Source organism: Dama dama, chromosome 20 (genome assembly GCF_033118175.1).
Source record: "Dama dama isolate Ldn47 chromosome 20, ASM3311817v1, whole genome shotgun sequence".
NCBI classification, from domain to species: domain Eukaryota; kingdom Metazoa; phylum Chordata; class Mammalia; order Artiodactyla; family Cervidae; genus Dama; species Dama dama.
The window spans coordinates 35,058,679-35,078,999 of NC_083700.1; the positions used below are offsets into that span (position 1 = coordinate 35,058,679).

At 34.5% G+C, this 20,321-nt stretch overlaps 1 protein-coding gene across 4 annotated transcripts in view; it reads left to right on the plus strand.

The window, feature by feature from the left end:
• The window catches only part of WDR47 (WD repeat domain 47), a 61,108-nt gene that overhangs the window by 20,115 nt on the left and 20,672 nt on the right, over window positions 1–20,321 (plus strand). For all 4 annotated transcript variants that reach the window (XM_061121247.1, XM_061121248.1, XM_061121249.1 and 1 more), the window contains 6 exons: window positions 456–622; window positions 2,791–2,874; window positions 6,801–6,885; window positions 8,442–9,244; window positions 13,342–13,465; window positions 19,315–19,493. In XM_061121247.1, the coding sequence (XP_060977230.1) occupies window positions 456–622; window positions 2,791–2,874; window positions 6,801–6,885; window positions 8,442–9,244; window positions 13,342–13,465; window positions 19,315–19,493 (1,442 nt within the window). The remainder of the gene's footprint in view (window positions 1–455; window positions 623–2,790; window positions 2,875–6,800; window positions 6,886–8,441; window positions 9,245–13,341; window positions 13,466–19,314; window positions 19,494–20,321) is intronic.

Consider the following 20,321-nt stretch of genomic DNA (forward strand, 5'->3'; position numbering starts at 1 on the left):
ATCATGAGGGCTTTGTCCTCATTACCTAATCACCTCCCAAAGGTCTTTCCTCCTAATACCATCACTTAACATGAATTTTGGGAAGACAGTAATGTTCAGACCATAGCAAATATTATGAACCTCCATTTACCTATTATCCTACTTTAATAGTCATGATTATTATTTTTTCTTCCTGCCATATGCTTTTGTATTATTTTGAAGCAAATCTCAGACTTCATATCAATCTGTAATTCCAATGTATATCTCTCGAAGATAAACACTTAAAAAAATCATAGCTATACCTATATCATACCTCAAAGAATGACTTGGTTTTGACAAATATTACATTAATTTCATTTGAATACCTGCACTAATTATTTCCAAGAAACTTGTTATGTGTAGTTTCCGTGTAGTTAGTAATGCTTAGAAATAAAACAGTAGAACTAATTTTTGTTTTTATTTTGTTTAATATTTAGGCTATCGACATGACGGCTGAAGAAACAGTGAATGTAAAAGAGGTTGAAATCATTAAGCTAATCTTAGATTTCTTGAATTCAAAGAAGCTTCACATTAGCATGTTGGCCCTTGAGAAGGAAAGTGGAGTCATAAATGGCCTATTTTCTGATGATATGCTTTTCCTGAGGTATGATTTCATTATTACTGTAAGGTTTGTAGCTCATTCCAAGAAATGTTAAGTATTAATAAGATAATAAGTACAATACAGGTAGGTCTTTATAATCATGAAAAGTAAGTATAATTTTTTAATGTTTATTTTTATAATGAGCATTTACAAAATAAAAGTTTTCTGTAGAATATTTTCAGGAGTAAGATCCAAAGATTCATTAAAAAGAATCGCAACTCTATTATGGTTGTGGCATCATGTAAAAGATACTCGATTAACAAATCAGAGATTGTAAACTTTAAATACTTCTGAAATATCTTTTGTAGCTATAGAAATAAAACATACTCATATAAATATATTCTTTGTAGAAAATATAGAAAAATAAGAAAAATCACCTTACCATCCACACAGTTTTTGATGCATATTAAAAAAACCCCAGCATTTCTGTTTGCATTTATAACTTGTATCCTGCTTTATCCATTAACATTATAAGAATTCTGTGTGTGATTATACATTTTTTCTTTTATAGTTTTCAGTTTACTTAATTTCCTAATAATTTCCCTATTTTTAGACAATTAAATTGTTTCCAGGCTTTCTTAAATGCTCTACTGAACATCTTTCATACATATGACTTTTTCTGTATCTTGGATTATTTCCTTAGAACAAGTTTCTTGGAGATGGAATTGTAGAGCAAAAGGGAGTTAACATGTTTGCCCAAATGGAAAGCTAAATATATCCTTCCTTGAATTGGATGGAAAAAGAAAAACCCAAAATTCCAGACAGAAATGTATTCTGTGCTTATGTGCTACCAAATGTCCTTGACGGGGAGTACAGATTCTTGGATATGTAGCATTTTGTGAAATGAAAATAAAGTGTTTCTAACTCATGAAGAAGGAACTTTTTAAAAAGCTTTATTATATCAGGAAAGTTTATTTAAATTCATTGCACTTCCCTGTATTTGATATATGAATGTCACTGAGCCCTAGGGAGCTTAGTCAATGATACGTGTAGCAGGAACCAATACTAAGGCTGTATTCTTTGGGCTTTGTCTTTCAAGCATTGCTATTCCTGGGATTTAGTAGTGGCTCTCTGATATCCCTCTGCAGAAACCCGTTGGTTTGTAGTGCAGTTTTACTGGTCTAAGGTGATATTCAAAGAATTAAAGAATAGTAAATTTTTCATTAAAACTAAATGTATTCTCCTAATGTATTGATCTTAAAGGGCTCACCTTTGAAATTATATCCTTCCTACTTTTTAAATGTTAAAATGTTCCTTTATAAAATGATTATATTATATATTGTGATTGCTTTTTATTACTATTCATTCTTTGTAGAATTTTAAAAGTTGGTAATCTTATGTAGATCTTCTTGCTTGTTTCTTCCTTTTAAAATTTTCTGTTCTAAAAATGCATAAGTAGGGAAATAACTTTTAAGAAAGAACAGTACTCTAAAAGCCTTATAACTTTTGGAAGTTCCCATAGACCACTTAAGTCAGAGAAACCTGATATTATTCATTACTGTTTTCATTCTCAGAATATAAACTTTAGTATATATTAACTTTAGTTGAATGCCTCCAAGATGTTGAAGTCACATTTAGAGCAGTTTTTCAGCCTTAGTACTGTTAACGTCTTGTGTGAGTGTGGGAGTTGTCCTGTGCATCGTAGGATGTAGGATATTTAGCAGTTCCTCTGACCCATACCCTGTAAATGCTGGTCACACCCTAGTTGTGACACCCAAAAATGTCTCCACACAGTGCCAGATGTCTCCAAGGGGCAGAGCTGCCCCAAGTTGAGACCCACTGACTTAGGGAGACTGGGACATACCTACACACTGGCCCCTAAATAATACAGAATAACTTTAAACTGTAAGATTAGTGGGGAAATAAATAAACTTTTAGATTTAGTTTGATGTTTTTACATAGATGAAGAAAAACACATTTTAGAATGAGGAGTGGGTGTAGGTTCACAGATTCTTCTCAAATAGCATATGTTGTTACAAATAATTTGTGGGAAAAGTTAATTTTATTATAGTGGTTGAGGAATCAAGTGAAATGTTAATCTTTTTTTTTTTTTTTTGAAATGTTAATCTTATTACCTGCTTTGTGATGTTCTAATGCTATCTTGTCATCTATTCTGCTTTTAATTAGTATAACACAAGTTTGATAGCATGCATGGATTTTTCTTTATATAGGCAACTAATCCTTGATGGTCAATGGGATGAAGTTCTTCAGTTCATTCAGCCTCTAGAATGTATGGAAAAATTTGACAAAAAAAGGTAAGATTTCATTTGAAACTTTTTAGTATCTTATCGTTGATAGAAGTTTAGCAGGACAAAACAATAAACAAAAATTTAAAAACAAGACTGTTGGCTTTCCTAGCACATAGTACCCTCAGTCCCATTGAGTTGGAGCACTTCAGAGGACAGCTTGCATGTACTTCAATTAGTTGACTATCTGATATATAAAATTAGTCAACAGTGCCTATATATAAAACATCACAAGGGCCTATCTCAAGCAGCTGTTTCTTCATAATACTACAAAGATTTTAGAGAGGTCATTCCATTGTTTCCTGACCTCCATTATTTCTGACAGAGTTATTTTTGATTCTCTTGTATATAATGTTTCTTTTTCTCTTCTTCTACTAGCTGCCTTCAAGATTTTCTCCTTGTCATTGGTTTTCAGCAGTTTGATTTGGATGTGCCTAAGTGTCATGGGGTCGCAAAGAGTCAGACACAACTGACCGACTGAACTGAACTGAACTGAAGTGTCATTTACTTGTATTTTTCCTGCATGGGCTTTACTGAGGTTTTTGGATCTATAAGTTTATGTCTTTCATCAAATTTGAGAAGTTTTTGGCAGTTATTTCTTCAAAAATTTTTTCTGCTCTTTTCTCCTTCTATTTATATAGTATTAGATTGATACTGTTCCACAGTTTTGAAGCTTTTTTCCTTTTATAAAAACATTTTTTTCTGTGTATTCTTCAGTCTTGATTTACCCTCAACATTTATTGACACTTTCTTCAGTTAGTAACCTGCTCATAAACAATGAATTTTTCATTTCAAATATTGTACTTTTTGGTTGCAGAATTTACTTTTATTTATAATTTTTCTGCTGAGATATTCCTATCTGTTTGTTCATTGTGACTGTATTTCCCAGTAAAGTCCTTGACTTATTTTTAGTAACTGCCTGTTCACTAATAGTTCTTATTTGCTAATTCCAACTTCTGGGTTATGTCAGACTCAGTTTCTGTTGATTGCCTTTTCTCTTAACTGTAAGTCACTCTTTTTTTCACATGTCTCATCATTTTTTAAAATACATTCTGCACATTGTGGATTCATTGTTGAAACTCTGGATTTCCATTATCTTCTTTTGAAAATTATTGATTTTTATTCATACAGGGAGTACACCTTGTTATACTCAGAATGCAGAGTCTGCCCCTCACCTAACAGACATCAGTCGAAATCTCTGCTCAGTTATTTAACCTTCAGTCTGTTGCTTTTGCTGGGCTCTTTGGAGTCTCCCTTGCATCTTCAGTTTTAGGGATGGCCGAGGTTTTAGGCACAGTTTATGCAGTAGATTTTGATATATTTTTCATTGTGGTTTCCTCTTGTTTTGTATCCTCCTACCCTCTCTGCCACTTTTCCTCTGTTCTGGCATACCAGACCTTTTTCTGACTTCTCAAAAATCTGTAAAGCTGCAGCTTTCTGCTTGAGTTTTAGCTCATGCTGTGTGGATTGGGGAGTTTCTCAACTGCAAGGCCCTATGTCCTTGAATCTCACTCCCTAAAGTTCCCTTTTTTCATGTATTGACTTCCCTCTACTTGTGCTAGCCTTTTGTTTTTTCCTTTTTTTTGGTGCTTTCAAATAATTTTTGGGTTTTATCTAGGGTTTAATTATTTGCAGAAAAGTTAGCCCGGTACAAATTACTCCACCATTATCAGAAGTGAAACTTTGTGTTAGTTTCTGATTCTCCATAATTCATGCTGTTTCATACTTTACTTTTGTACATTGTTTATTTACCTGGAATATTGTTTCTTACATCATCTTCTGCCTTTACATAGCACATGCTTGATCATCTTCCAAGAGTCAGTTCTTGTAAGATCCACACCATTTCTTGTAGACTTGGTTTCACACTCCTTCAAAATCTTTCTCTGTGTTAGTTACTCAGTTGTGTCCTACTCTTTGAGACCCCATGGACTGCAGCACTCCAGGCAAATACTGCAGTGGGTTGCCATTCCTTTCTCCAGGGGATCTTCCCCACCTAGGGATTGAACCCAGGTCTCATATTACAGGCAGATTCTTTACTGCTGAGCTACCCAGGAAACCCAAAACCTTGCTGAATCCTATACATATTCCATGGAATTTATTAGATGATTCTCTTCTTTTTGTTTTTTAAATTGAAGTATAGTTGATTTATAATACTGTGTTAGTTTCAGGTATATAGCATAATAATTCAGTATTTTTGCAGACTATATTCTATTATAACTTATTACAAAATTCTCTGTGCTATACAGTTAATCTTTGCTGCTTATCTGTTTTATGTATAGTAGTTTGCATTTGTTGACCTCATACCCTTAACCTATCCCCCGCCACCAGCTTTAGTAACCACAGGTTTGTTTCTCTGACTGTGAGTCTGTTTTGTATATATATGTATATTCATTTATGTTATTTTTTAGATTCCACATATAAATGTTATCATATAGTATTTGTCTTTCTTTGACTTACTTCAGTAAGCACAGTATTCTCTAGGTCCATCCATGTTTTTGCAGATGGCAATATTTTTTTTTCCGCTTCCTTATATGACTTCTTTTTTTGAAATTTTTATTGGCGTATAGTTGGTTTACGATGTTGTGATAGTTTCAGGTACATAGCAGAGTGATTCAGTTATACATATACATATATCCACTCTTTTTTAGATTCTTGTCCTGTGTGAGTCATTGCAGAATATTGAGTAGAGTTCCCTGTGCTAAACAGTAGGTCCTTATTAGTTATCTGTTCTGTATATAGTAGTGTGTATTTGTGAATCCAAATCTCCCACTTCATCCCTCTTCCCCTTTCCCCACTGTTAATCATAAGATTGTTTTCTACATCTCCAACTCTGTTTCTGTTTTTTTAAATAAATTCATTTGTACCATTCTTTATAAGATTTCACTTATAAGTGATACCATGTGATACTTGGCCTTCTCTGACTTAATTCACTCAGTGACACTCTCTAGGTCCCTCTGTGTTGCTGCAAATGGCATTATTTCATTCTTTTTTTATGGCTGAGTAATAGTTCATTGTGTATGTATATACATACACACCACAACTTCTTAATCCAGTTATCTGTTAATGTGCATTAGATGAATTGCTTTCATTAGATGCCCTTCTTCTTAAAGGCAGGGATTTTGTTTTATTGGCACATATTTGCTATTACAACAATGGTTGGAAGAATGACTGTGAAGGTTCATTATTATTTTCTTTCAGTCCTTAGAAATACTTTTCTTTAAAGTGCTTAAGGCACTCAACATTTTTTGATTCATAGACAAGTCAAGTAGACTCTCCCTTCCCCCTCTCTGAAAAGTACCTTTTAAAAAGTTTTAAATCTACAGTTATTTTATGACTTTTTAGCAGTGTTATTCATTTCATTCTACCCTTTCAGCTCATTTTTATAAGACTTTTCTCATGTTTGAAAAGACTTATTTTGGGAAATAAAATATTTGGAGTATAAAATATTTTGATTTCATGTTAGATGACTTTTGACATCTTCCATAAAAACTTGATTGTTTGCTCAGAAATAATATTTCAAATAAAAACCCTTCCTTTGAGTATTGTGATTACTTGCTGTCTTTTAATTGTGTCTTATGAGTGATCGAACACACACACACACGGCTTCAATGTGATCAGCCTTATGAGATATTTTAAGAATTTCCTGAAAGCAAAGGTACTTCCAGTAACTAGTAAGTACATTTGATTTATGAGACATTGGGAAATTAATTTTTAAAGTCTTTTTTAAAAGGAATAATTGATCCTATAAGAAAAACTTGGCCTATTTTGCTTTAGGAGCTTGAGTTTCATTTCTGGTCATTGACGTTGCTATAGTGAAAGGCAGTGAAAGTGTTAGTCATCTAGTCATGTCCGACTCTTTGTGACCCCACGGACTGTAGCCTGTGCTATAACTCAGCTTTTAATCATTTTAATGTTTCATATTTTATTTTTCACAGGTTTCGTTATATTATCCTGAAGCAGAAGTTTTTAGAAGCTTTATGTGTTAACAATGCAATGTCAGCAGAAGATGAGCCCCAGCATGTAAGATTTTTATTCCTGAAGGTTTGCGCCACAGTCTTGTTTCAGTCATAAGTATTCTATTCACTAAAACAAAGGATTAGAATTTATGAGTGGTGGTGGGGTAAGATCTGTTGTTTTACAGGTGTAATACTTTTACTCTGTAGTGCTTCTGAATTTGTTCTGTGATTTAGGCAAAGATGATACACATGAATGGCTGTTTGGTTGGAGAGTGTGCGCCCCTCTTGTTTAAGGTGATCTAGATAGCCGAAGATGTTTGACTTGATGACTATATCATTGCTTCTTTTCTTATCCCAGAAGTGAATTATGTTTACCTCTTCTTTCTGTCTTTTCAGTATTTTCTTTGATCCAGAGGCTTTTTTCTTTTTTTAAAAAAACCCTTTATTTTTTGGCTGTGCAGTACAACTTGTAGGATCTTCGTTCCCCAACTAGGGGTTGAACCCAGGCCCTTGGCAGTGAAAGTGCACAACCCTAACCACTGATAGCTGGGGAATTCCCCAGAGGTGTTTCTTAATAGAATGTTTATTTTTTAATGACAATTTAGATTTAATGATATTAAATTCTTTATTAAATTCTTTTTGGTTAGAGAGTTACTTTTAAAGTTTTAATATTAGTATTGTTATATCCAAAACCAAAGAAACTTATTAAGTGCTAGTAAGTAATCATTGAAATAGTAGAGAAATGCTTGCCAGGTAATGATGTTTAAAGGTGGAAAGAGGTAGTTCCCTGGTAGTCTAATAGTTAAGACTCAGCACTTCCACTGCAGAGGACTTGGGTTTGACCCCTGGTTAGGGAACTAAGCGTCCACATGCCAAATGGAATGACCAAAAAAAAAGTGGAAAGAACACTGGAATATGAATAAGTCAGTAAGAATTTTCATTCTGTCTTTGTCACTAATCAACTGAATTACTTAGGTTAAATCTGCACCCTACCTTTTCCTTCAGGTAAGATATAGAAGCTGTGCTATGCAATTTCTGAAGTTCTTTACGTCACTGAAAGCTTATGATCCTAAGATAATATTCACTATACAAATTTGTTTTTTAGCTAAGCTTCCTTTTGTTCTATTTGCACCATTTTTGTAAAAGTGAACTGTAGATGTTGCCTTTCTTGATTTGCTTTCTTTCTCCACACACATTTGTCCTAAGGCAAGTTTGAGAATGGCTGTTTTGCTTTTTGGGTAAGCTGGAGTGATGGCAGGCTGTAGTAAACAGTTAAATATTGGCATGCTTCAGTTTCATTGCTAGAAAACTTAATTATCCTTACTCTTAAAACTTATGTGTTGAAAATGATAGTATTAAGTCTGAATTACGATACTTTTTTCTAGGTAAAAGTTTAATATGCTAATAACCAAATTTAAAAATCTTTAGTAGTAGAAAATATTTTGATTCTTCACTTGAAAGTTGTTATATAGCCCACCGTTATATGAGTATTCTTTAACACTAGTTTATCCCTTTGCAATTGAACAATTTGTGAAAGTTTATAAAGTATTTTGAGTAAAATACTTTCATTGTTTTCATATCTCATAGGATCTCTCTTTATAGAACTTGTTTTTTTTACAGCTGGAATTTACCATGCAAGAAGCCGTACAATGTTTACATGCCCTGGAGGAGTACTGTCCTTCTAAAGATGACTACAGCAAGCTCTGTTTGCTTTTGACTTTGCCTCGTTTGACCAATCATGCTGAATTTAAGGACTGGAATCCCAGCACTGCACGAGTTCACTGCTTTGAAGAGGCTTGTATCATGGTTGCAGAATTCATCCCTGCTGATAGGAAGCTAAGTGAGGCTGGTTTTAAAGCAAGTAACAATCGTTTATTTCAGCTTGTAATGAAGGGCCTACTTTATGAATGCTGTGTAGAATTTTGTCAAAGTAAAGCAACAGGAGAAGAAATTACAGAAAGTGAAGTACTACTTGGAATTGACCTCTTATGTGGTAATGGGTGTGATGATTTGGATCTGAGTTTATTGTCATGGCTCCAGAATCTCCCATCTTCAGTCTTCTCTTGTGCTTTTGAACAGAAAATGCTTAATATTCATGTTGACAAACTTCTAAAACCCACAAAAGCTGCATATGCTGATCTTTTGACACCTCTTATCAGCAAACTTTCTCCCTATCCATCATCTCCAATGAGAAGGCCTCAATCAGCTGATGCCTATATGACCCGCTCTCTGAATCCTGCTTTAGATGGCCTCACTTGTGGACTGACCAGTCACGATAAGAGAATCTCAGACCTTGGGAACAAAACTTCTCCAATGTCACACTCCTTTGCTAACTTCCATTATCCAGGAGTACAAAACCTCAGCAGAAGTCTCATGCTTGAGAATACGGAATGTCACAGTATTTATGAAGAATCCCCCGAACGGTAAGTATTTGCTTATAAAAATTGGCAGATCTCCATATGTGTGAGATAATCTAATTGGGGTGTGTGTGTGTGTTTTCTAAATGTTCAAATCTCTTTAGTTGAATGTTAGTCTCTAAAACTATTTGTAAGGAGTTTTAAAAATTTTGATAATTAATATTATCCTGGAAAATCTTTATTTTTATGTCCTGTATTATCATTTTGCTGGTGATAAAGGCACTGCATACGTATTAAGAAATTTTGGAAATATGGAAGATTATCAGTAAGAGAATTAAAATCCCACACAATCTCACACTTAGATGACCGACGTTTTTCCTATGAATACGTTTTTAAAAATTGGGAAGGTGCTATATATATTTTCATACAATTTGCTTTTTTTCGCTTGATAGGTCATGAATTGTTCCCATATTCTTAAACATTTATTGAGGTCAGTGATTAAGGGTTTGTGCATTATTCCTTTGTATGACTGTATCATAGTTTTACTTAATTCCTTATTGTAGGAGAGTAGTTTCTTGTAAATACTACTGTATTGAACATGTGTGTGTGTGTGTGTGTGTGTGTGTGTGTATATATATATATATAAATCCTTGGTTATTTCCAGTTATCTTTAGTAATTCTTTATATATATATACACATAAGGAATTTAAGTGTTAAAACCACCACTCAGTTTTTCTTTCAAATTTGGCATGAAATAATAATTTCCTGATTAGCAGTTCTTTATATCAAGGCTTAAGAAACTTCCTGTCTCAGTTTTCCAGGAATCCCATTGGGACACATGGATGGTTTCCTATTCTCAGAGTTGATACTATGAATCATTACTATTGACTACAATAAATTTATTAAAAGAGCATAAAAATGAAAACTTTTACTATTCACATAGGATAGTTGACAGCATTCTGTATTGAGGAAGAAATACTGGATTCGGAATTCCTGTTTCTAGTTAAAACAAGAGGAGATATTTAGTTAAGGCATAAGAATTACAGGATAAATATTTATGGGAGCATTTTCTGTTAAGTTGCTGTGAGATTGTTGGGGGTGGTGGGTGTGATTTTCTTTAATGTTCTTTAAAAAAGGAGAGGATTCTAGGATCAGTTAAGTGAGGGGACTTCCTAAAGCCTAGGGTGACTTCCTAAGGCATCTTACTGCTATGTATTTTATGTTTGAAAGGTAAAGATATCTAGTGATGAAAACGAATGAGTATAATGTAATACAGAGCATCTTATTGTTTAAATCCTGAAGGAATAGAGACTCTTGAGTATTGGTAGAGACTATCTTAAACTTTTCTTTGACTTTTCAATCCCTTTTAGAGAAAATTTTTGCTGTCTGGGATGCTAAGCTTCTGGGGGAACTAGTGACATTTTTCTGAGTATATGAGATGATAGGAGCTTCTTGGTCAATATAATGAATAGCATGTTTGGAATTGTGCACCAGTGGGATTGTCTTCATAAAGAAAAAAAAAAACACACAAAAAGCTAGCCAAATTTGGCTCTACACATGCTGTTCCCTATGTAAAGAAAGTACTAGTAATTGAGAATTGACTGAATAAAGATGGAAAGAAGTGAAATTATTAGACCATTATAGAGGGGTAAAAGGTAACTTGTCACAAGGTAGGTAATACATGTGTTTTTAGCTGAGCGCTAGTAATCACCCAGAAAACATCTGTCACGTCTCTGAAATTGGAAAACTTATGAGGCAAAGCAGTGTAGAACATGGTCTTTGGAGTCAGACTACGGTTTGAATAGTAGCCTTGCCATTTTCTAGCTGCATGATCTTGGAATAACTACTTAATGTCTCTGAGCCTCAGTGGCCTCCTCTATAGAATAGAGTGCTGACTTGTAGAGTGAGAAAAAGTTCCTAGCAGAGTGGTAAGCATTTGCTTGCTGCTTAATAAATACAGATTTCCCTCCTGCAGGGCTCATACCCTTGGAAAGGACAGTGTGTCAAAAGGGCTACTAATGACATGTTATAGAAGAGCCATTTGGCTGATAAAGTATAAAAATTTATTTTGGAGAAAGTTTACCTGGTTTTGAAAAATATTTTAGTCATAATTAGAAAATATGGGAAGCTCAGATCAATTATGTTAAAATGCCACATAAATAGACATTTCCTTGTGGTAGTATATGTTTGAATTCAGTATTTATTTAAACATATTTGATTGTCTACTCTGTGCTAGCACCATGCTGCATCCCCAGGATATAATGATTGAGTTACTATGGTGAAGAAGATAAAACACACAAGAGAAGTTTATAAAAGAGTGTGTAGTGTTTTGAAGGATATCTTTTCACTTGGACAGAAAGCAACTCAAAATAAAAAAGGAAGAAAAAGCAGTTGAAATATGCAGATCATGATTATGCAATATAATGGTCTCAAAATTAAATGGTAGGAAAAAAAGTCTATTCCCAGATTTGGGCCAGCATTGGATTTGGAGTCTGAAGACCTGGATTCAAGTCCTAACTTTATTTTTTTAATAAAGTCCTAACTTTATTTTAAATAAAGTCCTAACTTTAAATAAATTTTAAATTTATTTATAATTTAAATATTATATTTAAATAAAGTCCTAACTTTAAATAAATTTAAAATTTATTTAAAGTTAGGACTTTATTTAAAATAAAGTTAGGACTTTATTTATAAATAAATAAATTTTAAATAAAGTCCTAACTTTATTTAACTTTATCAAGTCCTAACTATGCAGTTTTGGGAACATGCCTTTTTTGAGTCTGTTTACTCATCTGTGAAATGGGAGTTTTAATCTATTTTAAAGGTCACTGTGCAGATTAAATGAGAATGTATATGGAAGTGCTGTATAAATTGCAAAATTAAATCTTACTTTATAAAATCATTTTATTCTATCTACACAGTTAATAATTCTTACAAATTGTACTTTTGGATTAAAATGGATCTTCCTTTGGTCATTCGCAGCTTACAGCATTGTCCTGTAACCGAAAACTATTCCCAGATCTTTCTACTTCCTCCTCAGGGTGCATGTGTGTGTACATATGTCTAGATATTTATGACTGCTAGGCTTCTAACTAATGGTACTGTTGTGAAGATGACTATCTAGCTCTGCTTTCCTAGACCCTAGACCTCTATTTTAATATGTCTTACATACTTATGCCTAGAGAGGCCATTATGAAGTCATCTCATAATCAAATTAATTGAAGACAAAATTCACTTTACTTTTGTACTTGTTCCCATGGTATCTGTTACTGATAGGTAATCTTTGTGAATGTGGTATTTGTCATCTTTGGATAATGTTAGTTATTAAAATTTTTAAACAGCATAACTATGAAAGTAGATATTGCCAGTGTCTAGAAGAGTTGACTCATTGGAAAAGACCCTGGTGCTGGGAGGGATTGGGGGCAGGAGGAGAAGGGGACGACAGAGGATGAGATGGCTGGATGGCATCACCGACTTGATGGACATGAGTTTGAGTAAACTCCGGAAGTTGGTGATGGACAGGGAGGCCTGGCGTGCTGCGATTCATGGGGTCGCAAAGAGTCAGACACAACTGAGCGACTGAACTGAACTGAAGTGAACTGAAGAAGATGACAAGGAACAACCTGACATAAGACATCAGACTTACTAATTAGTATACATTAAAAATATTTAAAAGATGTTTCACTTTTATGTTAAGTGCAAATAAAGAAAGCCTTTTAGTAAAATCTCAAGTATTCTTTTTATTGAAATATATTGGAGGAAAGAAAATTGATGTTTGGATAACAGAGTAACAGTTCTTTAAGAGAATTTAGGCTTTAGGTCATTTGACCTATTAATTTGTAGATGAAGCTGAGCCACAGAGAATGTAAGTGATTTCCCAAGGCCACACATACTATTTTATTTTATTTTTTCACACATACTATTTTAGATGGGAGTCCCTACCCTCCTTGCTTAATAATCCAGTGCTCTTTCATTGTTAGCATATTCTGTTTTTCAAAATCCCTTACATATAGTACTTAAGAGAAAAAAGTAAAGTTTAAAATCTGTTTTTGTGCATTTAATATATACTTAAGCTAAATATGCCTCTTTTAAATTAAAATCTCTCTAACTACATTACATTTTTCTTTACCCCTACTTCTTCCTTTTCATTTGTTACCCCAAAGTGATACACCTGTTGAGGCACAGAGACCTATCAGCAGTGAAGTCCTGGGCCAGAGTTCAGTTTCAGAAAAGGAGCCTGCAAATGGAGCACAGAATCCAGGACCAGCTAAGCAAGAAAAAAATGAGGTAATGTTTACTACATCTCAGGTCTTTTAGAGTTATCCATTTTGTAAGAAATTAATACTATTTGCTTGGATAGAATTTAAAAAGAATTTTCTATTATTTCAGAGGAGGAGAGAGAATACCTAGATTTTCTTATTAGTTAGATCATTTCTCCCCTCTTCTTTAAGAATTTATAGGTTTTTTTTTTGTTTGTTTGTTATCATTATGTATTTTAGAGCGTTTTTAATGTATGATTTATTAACAATTTAAAATATCACAGTTGACATTGCTTCTGCATGTTTGAGCATTCATGTAATTGAATTCGTATTAAAAGTAGACAACTTATGTTTTAAGATACGTGCTCTATATTTTACTAAGTAGATTTAATGAGCAAGAAATTATGACATTTATAATGTAGAATAATACTTTATCTCTGCTTTTCTGCTGGCTCATCAGTAAAAGAATCCGCTTGCAATGCAGTAGATGTGAGTTTGATCCCTGGGTCGGAAAGACCCCCTGGAGAAGGAAATGGCAACCCACTCGACTATTCTTTTTTATTTTTTTTTAAATAAAAGTATTTATTATTAGGCTGTGCTGGTCTTCATTGCTGCGTGGGCTTTTCTCTCATTGCAGTGAGTGGGGGCTGTTCTCTGGCTGCTCTGCACAGGCTTCTGGTTGCAATGGCTTTTCTTATTGTGTAGCATGGACTCTAGGGTGCCTGGGCGTCAGTAGTTGTGGCTCTTGGGCTTCCGGCGCACAGGCTCGGTAGCTGTGGCACGTGGGCTCAGTTGCTTCTCAGCATGGGGATCTTCTCAGACCAGGGATTGAACCCGTGTCTCCTGCGTTGACAGGTGGATTCTTTACCACTGAGCCACTAGGAAGCCCCCACTCCGGTACTCTTACTTGGGAGCACCATAAACAGAGGAGCCTAGCAGGCTACAGTCCATGAGGTCACAAGAGTTGGCCGTGACTTAGCAACTCAACCATCACCACCACCACACCTTATCTAAGCCTTTAGAGTTCTAGTTTATTTTCCTGTGGTGCTTTGAAAAGGAAATTGTGAAATAAGGTGCAAATTTTATCATATACATAATATCTCACTTACAAGGCGTGAGTAGGTTTAATAAGTTGAATAAGTTTTTTTGTGTGTTTGACTAAATATTAAGAATGAGGTTGAAAAATTACCCTTAAAAGTACATATGGATATGTACCAAACAACAGTATCCCGAAATATATGAAGCAAACATTGGCAAAGCTGAAGGGAGAAATAGACTGTTCTGCAGTAATAGTTGGAGATTGCAATACCATACCTGCAGTAATGGATAGACTACCTAAACAGAAGATTGGTAAGGATGTGGAGGACTTGAACAGTGCTGTAAACCAAGTAGCGCTAACAGACATCTGTAGACTGCTCAGTACCGGAGCACATGTTCTTCTCCAGGGCACATGCAGCTTCTTCAGGATAGACCGTATCTTAGAACTCAGTACATTTTAAAAGATTTAAAATCATGTAAAGTATCTTCTCTGATCATAGAGGAATGAAGCTAGAAGTGAATAACAAGGAAAATTTTTAAATTCAAAATTTGAAAAAATGAATCAACACATTCTTAAACAACCAGTGGGTCAAAGAAGAAATCACAAGGGGAAATTAGGAAACACTTAGAGACTAATGAAAAGTAGTACAACATAACAAATATCCACCAAGCTAATGGAATGCAGGAAAAGCAGTGCTCAGGGATAAATTTGTAGCTGCAAATGCTTACATTAGAAGAAAGATCCCAAATTAATAACTTAACTTTATGCCTTGAAGAGCCAGAAAAAGGAAGAGCATGCTATATCCAAAGATTGCAGAAGGAAGGAAATAATAAAGATTAGAGGAGAGAGAAATAAAAGAGAAAAGGGAAACAATAGGGAGAATCAACAAAATCATAAGTTGGTTCTTTGAAAAGATCAACAAAATTGATAAGCCCTTAGCTAGACTGACAAAGAAAAAAACCAATAACTACATAAAACTACCATACAGGGCTTCCCTTACAGGTGGCATTAGTGGTAAAGAACCCACCTGCCAGTGCAAGAGATACAAGAGATGTGGGTTTGATCCCTGGGTCGGGAAGATCCCATGGAGGAGGAAATGGTAACCCACTCCAGTATTCTTGCCTGGAAAATTCCATGGACAGAGGTGGGCTACAGCCTATAGGGTCGCAGAGTCGGACACGACTGAAGCGACAGCATATCTACCTTAAAGCAATAAAAAGGACTGTAAGAGAATACTGTGACCATTTGTAAACCAACATTTTAGATTAACTTAGATGAAGTGAACAAATTTCTTAGAAGCAAAGTACTAAACTCACTTGGAAAGAAATAGAAAATCTTAACAGATCTATATTGAGTAAAGAATTGAATCAGAAATCAAAAAGCTTTCCAGTAAAGGAAAGACAAGGATCAGGTGACTTTACTGGTGAATTCTACATTTAGGAAGAGTTAACAATAATCCTCAAAATTTTCCAAAAAATAAAAGAGGAGGGAACACTTCTTCACTCATTCTATGAGTTCAGCATTACCATCATAGCAAAGCCAAGTGAAAATATTAGGGACAAAAACTACAGACCAATATGTATTATGAATATATAGGCAAAAATCAACAAAAGACTAGCAAGCCAAAACTATTAGCATATTAAAAGGATTGTGCATCTTGACCAAGTGGATTGATTGCAGGATGCAAGTGTGATGGTTCAACATAGAAAACTCTCAGTTTAGTAATCACATTAATAGAATGAAGGAAAAAAATAAACAACATATGTTTGTCTCAATTGATGCAGAAAAGACATTTGACAAAATCAAACACTCTTTGCTGTTAAAAACTCTCAGAGAACTAATAATAGAATGGAACTTCCTCAGCATGGTGAAGATTATTTATGGAAAACCCAAGCTAATATCATACTTGGGGAATGACTAAAAGCTTTCTCCCTACCATCAGGAACAAAGATAAGCATGCCTGTTTTCACAATTGTTACTTCAACATTTATTACAAGTTCTAGCCAGAGCAGTTAGACCAGAAAAATAAGTAAATTGGGAAGGAAGAAGTAAAGGTGTCTCTATTCACAGATGACATGAATATTATATATCATCAGAAAGAATCCACATGACAGCAATTAAAGCTTATGATTAGGTTCAGCAAAGTTGCAGGGTACAAGATCAACAAATGAAAATTGTTTGTGTTTCTATATACCAGCAGTGAACAATCAGAAGAGGAAATTAAGAAAGCAGTTTTGTTTACAGCAGCATATAAAAGGATAAAATACTTAGGAATAAATTAAGGAGGTGAAAAATTTGTATGCCAAAATCTACAAAACATTACTGAAAGAAGTTAAAGAAGACCTAAATAAATGAACAGACCTTCGGTGTTCACGAATGGGAAGATTTAATACTGTTAAGATGTCAGTACTACCCAACATTATTTACAAATTTCATTTAATTCCTGTAAAAAATTCCACTGCCTATTTTGTAGTAATGGAAAAGCTAATACTCAAATACTTGGAATTGCAGCAGGCCTTGAATAGCCAAAACAATTTTGCAAAAAGAAATACAAAATTGTAGGACTCACACTTCATAATTTCAAAACTTACTATAAAGCTACAGTAATTAAAACTGTGTAGTTCTTGTATAAGGATAGGCTTATAGACCAGTGGAATAAATTGAGAGGCCAGAAGTAATTTCATATATCTGTGACCAGTTGATTTTTGGCATGGGTGCCAAGTCTACTCAGTGGGGGATAAATAATCTTTTCAACAGATGATGCTATTAGATAACTGGATTTCCACATGCAAGAAAGGAAGTTGGACCTCTGTCTCACACCGTATATAAAAATTAACTAAAACTAGATCAACAACTTAAGTACAGGACCTACAGAAGTATAAAACTCAGAAGAAAACATAGGGATTAATCTTTACCTTAGATTTTGTAATATAGTCTTAGATATAATACCAAAAGCTTAAGCAACAAATGCAAAAATTGAACTTCATCAAAATTAAAAACTTTTTTGCATCAAAGGACATTATCAATAAACTGAAAGGACAGCCTCCAGAATGGGAAAAATATTTGCAAATTATTTATCTGGTAAGGTTTTAGTGTCTAGAAAATATAAAGAACTGCTACAACTCAACAATTAAAAAATCCGTTTTAAAAAAGGAGTTGAATAGACAGTTCTCCAAATTGGCCAGATGTCTATAAATGGCCAATAAGTACATGAGAAAAATGCCTAACATCACTTGTCATTAGGGAAATGTACATCAAAACCACAATGAAGTATAACTTTGCAATTACTAGAATGGCTAAAAGGCTAAAATCAAAGCAGTAGAAAGTAATGTGTTGGTGAGAAAATAGAGAAATTTGAGGCCTCATACATTTCTGATTTGTATGTAAAATGGTGTAGTCACTGTGGTTTCACGGTACCTCAAAAACCTAAACAAGAATTACTGTATGACCCAGTCAATTTACTTTTAGGTATATAGCCAAAAGCTTTGAGAGCAAAGACTCAAATAGATAACTCTACATCCATGTTCATAGCATCCTTATTAACTGTGGCCAAAAGGTAGAAATAACTCATGTACATCCACAGGTTAATGGATAAACAAGCGATGTATCCATACGGTGGAGTATTACTCAGCCACAAAAAGGAATGAAGTCTGACGTATGATGCAATTTGGATGTACCTTGAAAACATTGTATTAAGTGAAATAATCCAGACACAAAAGGACAGATATTGTATAATTCCATTTACATTATACATCTAGGATAAGTAAATTCATAAGACAGAAAATGGAGTATAAGTTAGCAGGCGTCAGAGGGAGAAGGAAATGGGAGTTATTGCTTAATGGTTATAGAGTTTCTGTCAGGGGTGATGAAAATTTTTGGAAATAGATAATGGTGGTTATGTAACACTATGACTCTAATACCACTGAATGGCACACTGAATGGTTAAAATTACAATTTTTATATTTATTTTACCACAGAAATTTTTTTTAAAGACATAGAGATAATTTTGTTTCATAGTTATTGCTGTAAGTTATTATGAAATAGAGGGGGACTATTACTATTCTCTGGGAAAGGGAGACAGCTTTAGCTTTAGTCAGTCAGTCATATAGGACTGTTGATTAAACTTACTGTCAATGTTGGCCAGTTTTAGAGTTGATCCAGTTCATATGATCTCTGTAATTTGACCACACTCTAGCTTGGCAGGAGAGTCTTTCTTTGCCAATATTGGAATTCACTATAATGTCTAAGTCCTTTAAGTTGAGTACTATGTAGTTCTTTTAGAAGAATGAAGTAGGAATGTTGAGACTGCTGAGTTTAACATCTATTTATTCTATTTTCTTGTGAAGAGCCATTTGAATTAAAGTATTGTTTTTGAAGGAAATTTTATAAGCTTCCTTCCAGAGTAACCTATTAAGCCACAAGCCACTTACATGCTTAAATTTTGTTAGATAAGGTTAATATTGTATTTATTAAATATTAATGTAATCCCTCAGTATTTTTTCCTAGTAATATAGATATGTGTTAGTCTTTACATTTGTATTCTATATTCATGTCGTCCCTGTGACGACTGTAGTCTGTTTTTATTTGTGTTGGCAGGGATCCAGGATGATCATTTGTTTTCATCAGTCTTTTACTGTGGAATAGAGCAAATTAATTGATCTGATCTATTTGACTGTTAAGATTCATGTGTACTATGTTATTTTTCAAAGATCCAATATATTAAGTATTTTCTGATTGCCATCTATATGTTTTATGTAGCACTTATGGAAGTTACTGTTGAGCGATGACATATTCAATCATAGTCTGCTCAAACTTTATGTTTTTGTTTTTTTTTTAAGCTTCGAGATTCAACAGAACAGTTTCAAGAATATTACAGGCAAAGATTGCGCTATCAACAGCACTTAGAACAGAAGGAGCAACAGCGACAGATATACCAGCAGATGCTGCTTGAAGGAGGTGTGAATCAGGAGGATGGTCCTGATCAGCAGCAGAATCTTACCGAACAATTCCTTAATAGGTCAGTCTTTTAGTCACTTTTTAAAATATGAGGCATTCAGTTCAGTCGCTCAGTCGTGTACGACTTTTTGTGACCCCATGAACTGCAGCACGCCAGGCCTCCCTGTCCATCACCAACTCCTGGAGTTGACCCAAACCCACGTTCATCGAGTTGGTGATGCCATCCAACCATCTTATTTTCTGTCATCCCCTTCTTCTCCTGCCCTCAATCTTTCCCAGCATCAGGGTCTTTTCCAGTGAGTCAGCTCTTTGCATCAGGTGGCCAAAGTATTGGAATTTCAGCTTCAATATCAGTCCCTCCAATGAACACCCAGGACTGATCTCCTTTAGGATGGACTGGTTGGACCTCCCTGCAGTCCAAGGGACTCTCCAGACTCTTCTCCAACACCACAGTTCAAAAGCATCAATTCTTTGGCGCTCAGCCTTCTTTATAGTCCAACTCTCACATCCATTCATGACTACTGGAAAAACCATAGCCTTGACTAGACGGACCTTTGTTGGCAAAGTAATGTCTCTGCTTTTTAATATGCTGTCTAGGTTGGTCATAACTTTCCTTCCAAGGAGGAAGCATCTTTTAATTTCATGGGTGCAATCACCATCTGCAGTGATTTTGGAGCCCAAGAAAATAAAGTCAGCCACTGTTTGCACTGTTTCCCCATGTATTTGCCATGAAGTGATGGGACCAGATGACATGATCTTAGTTTTCTGAATGCTTTTCACTCTCCTCTTTCACTTTGATCAAGAGGCTCTTTAAATGAGGCATTATTTAAAAGCTATTAAGAGCATGCAGTAACTGCTATTTTCTGTGCATAGTGTGAAATTTTAAGGC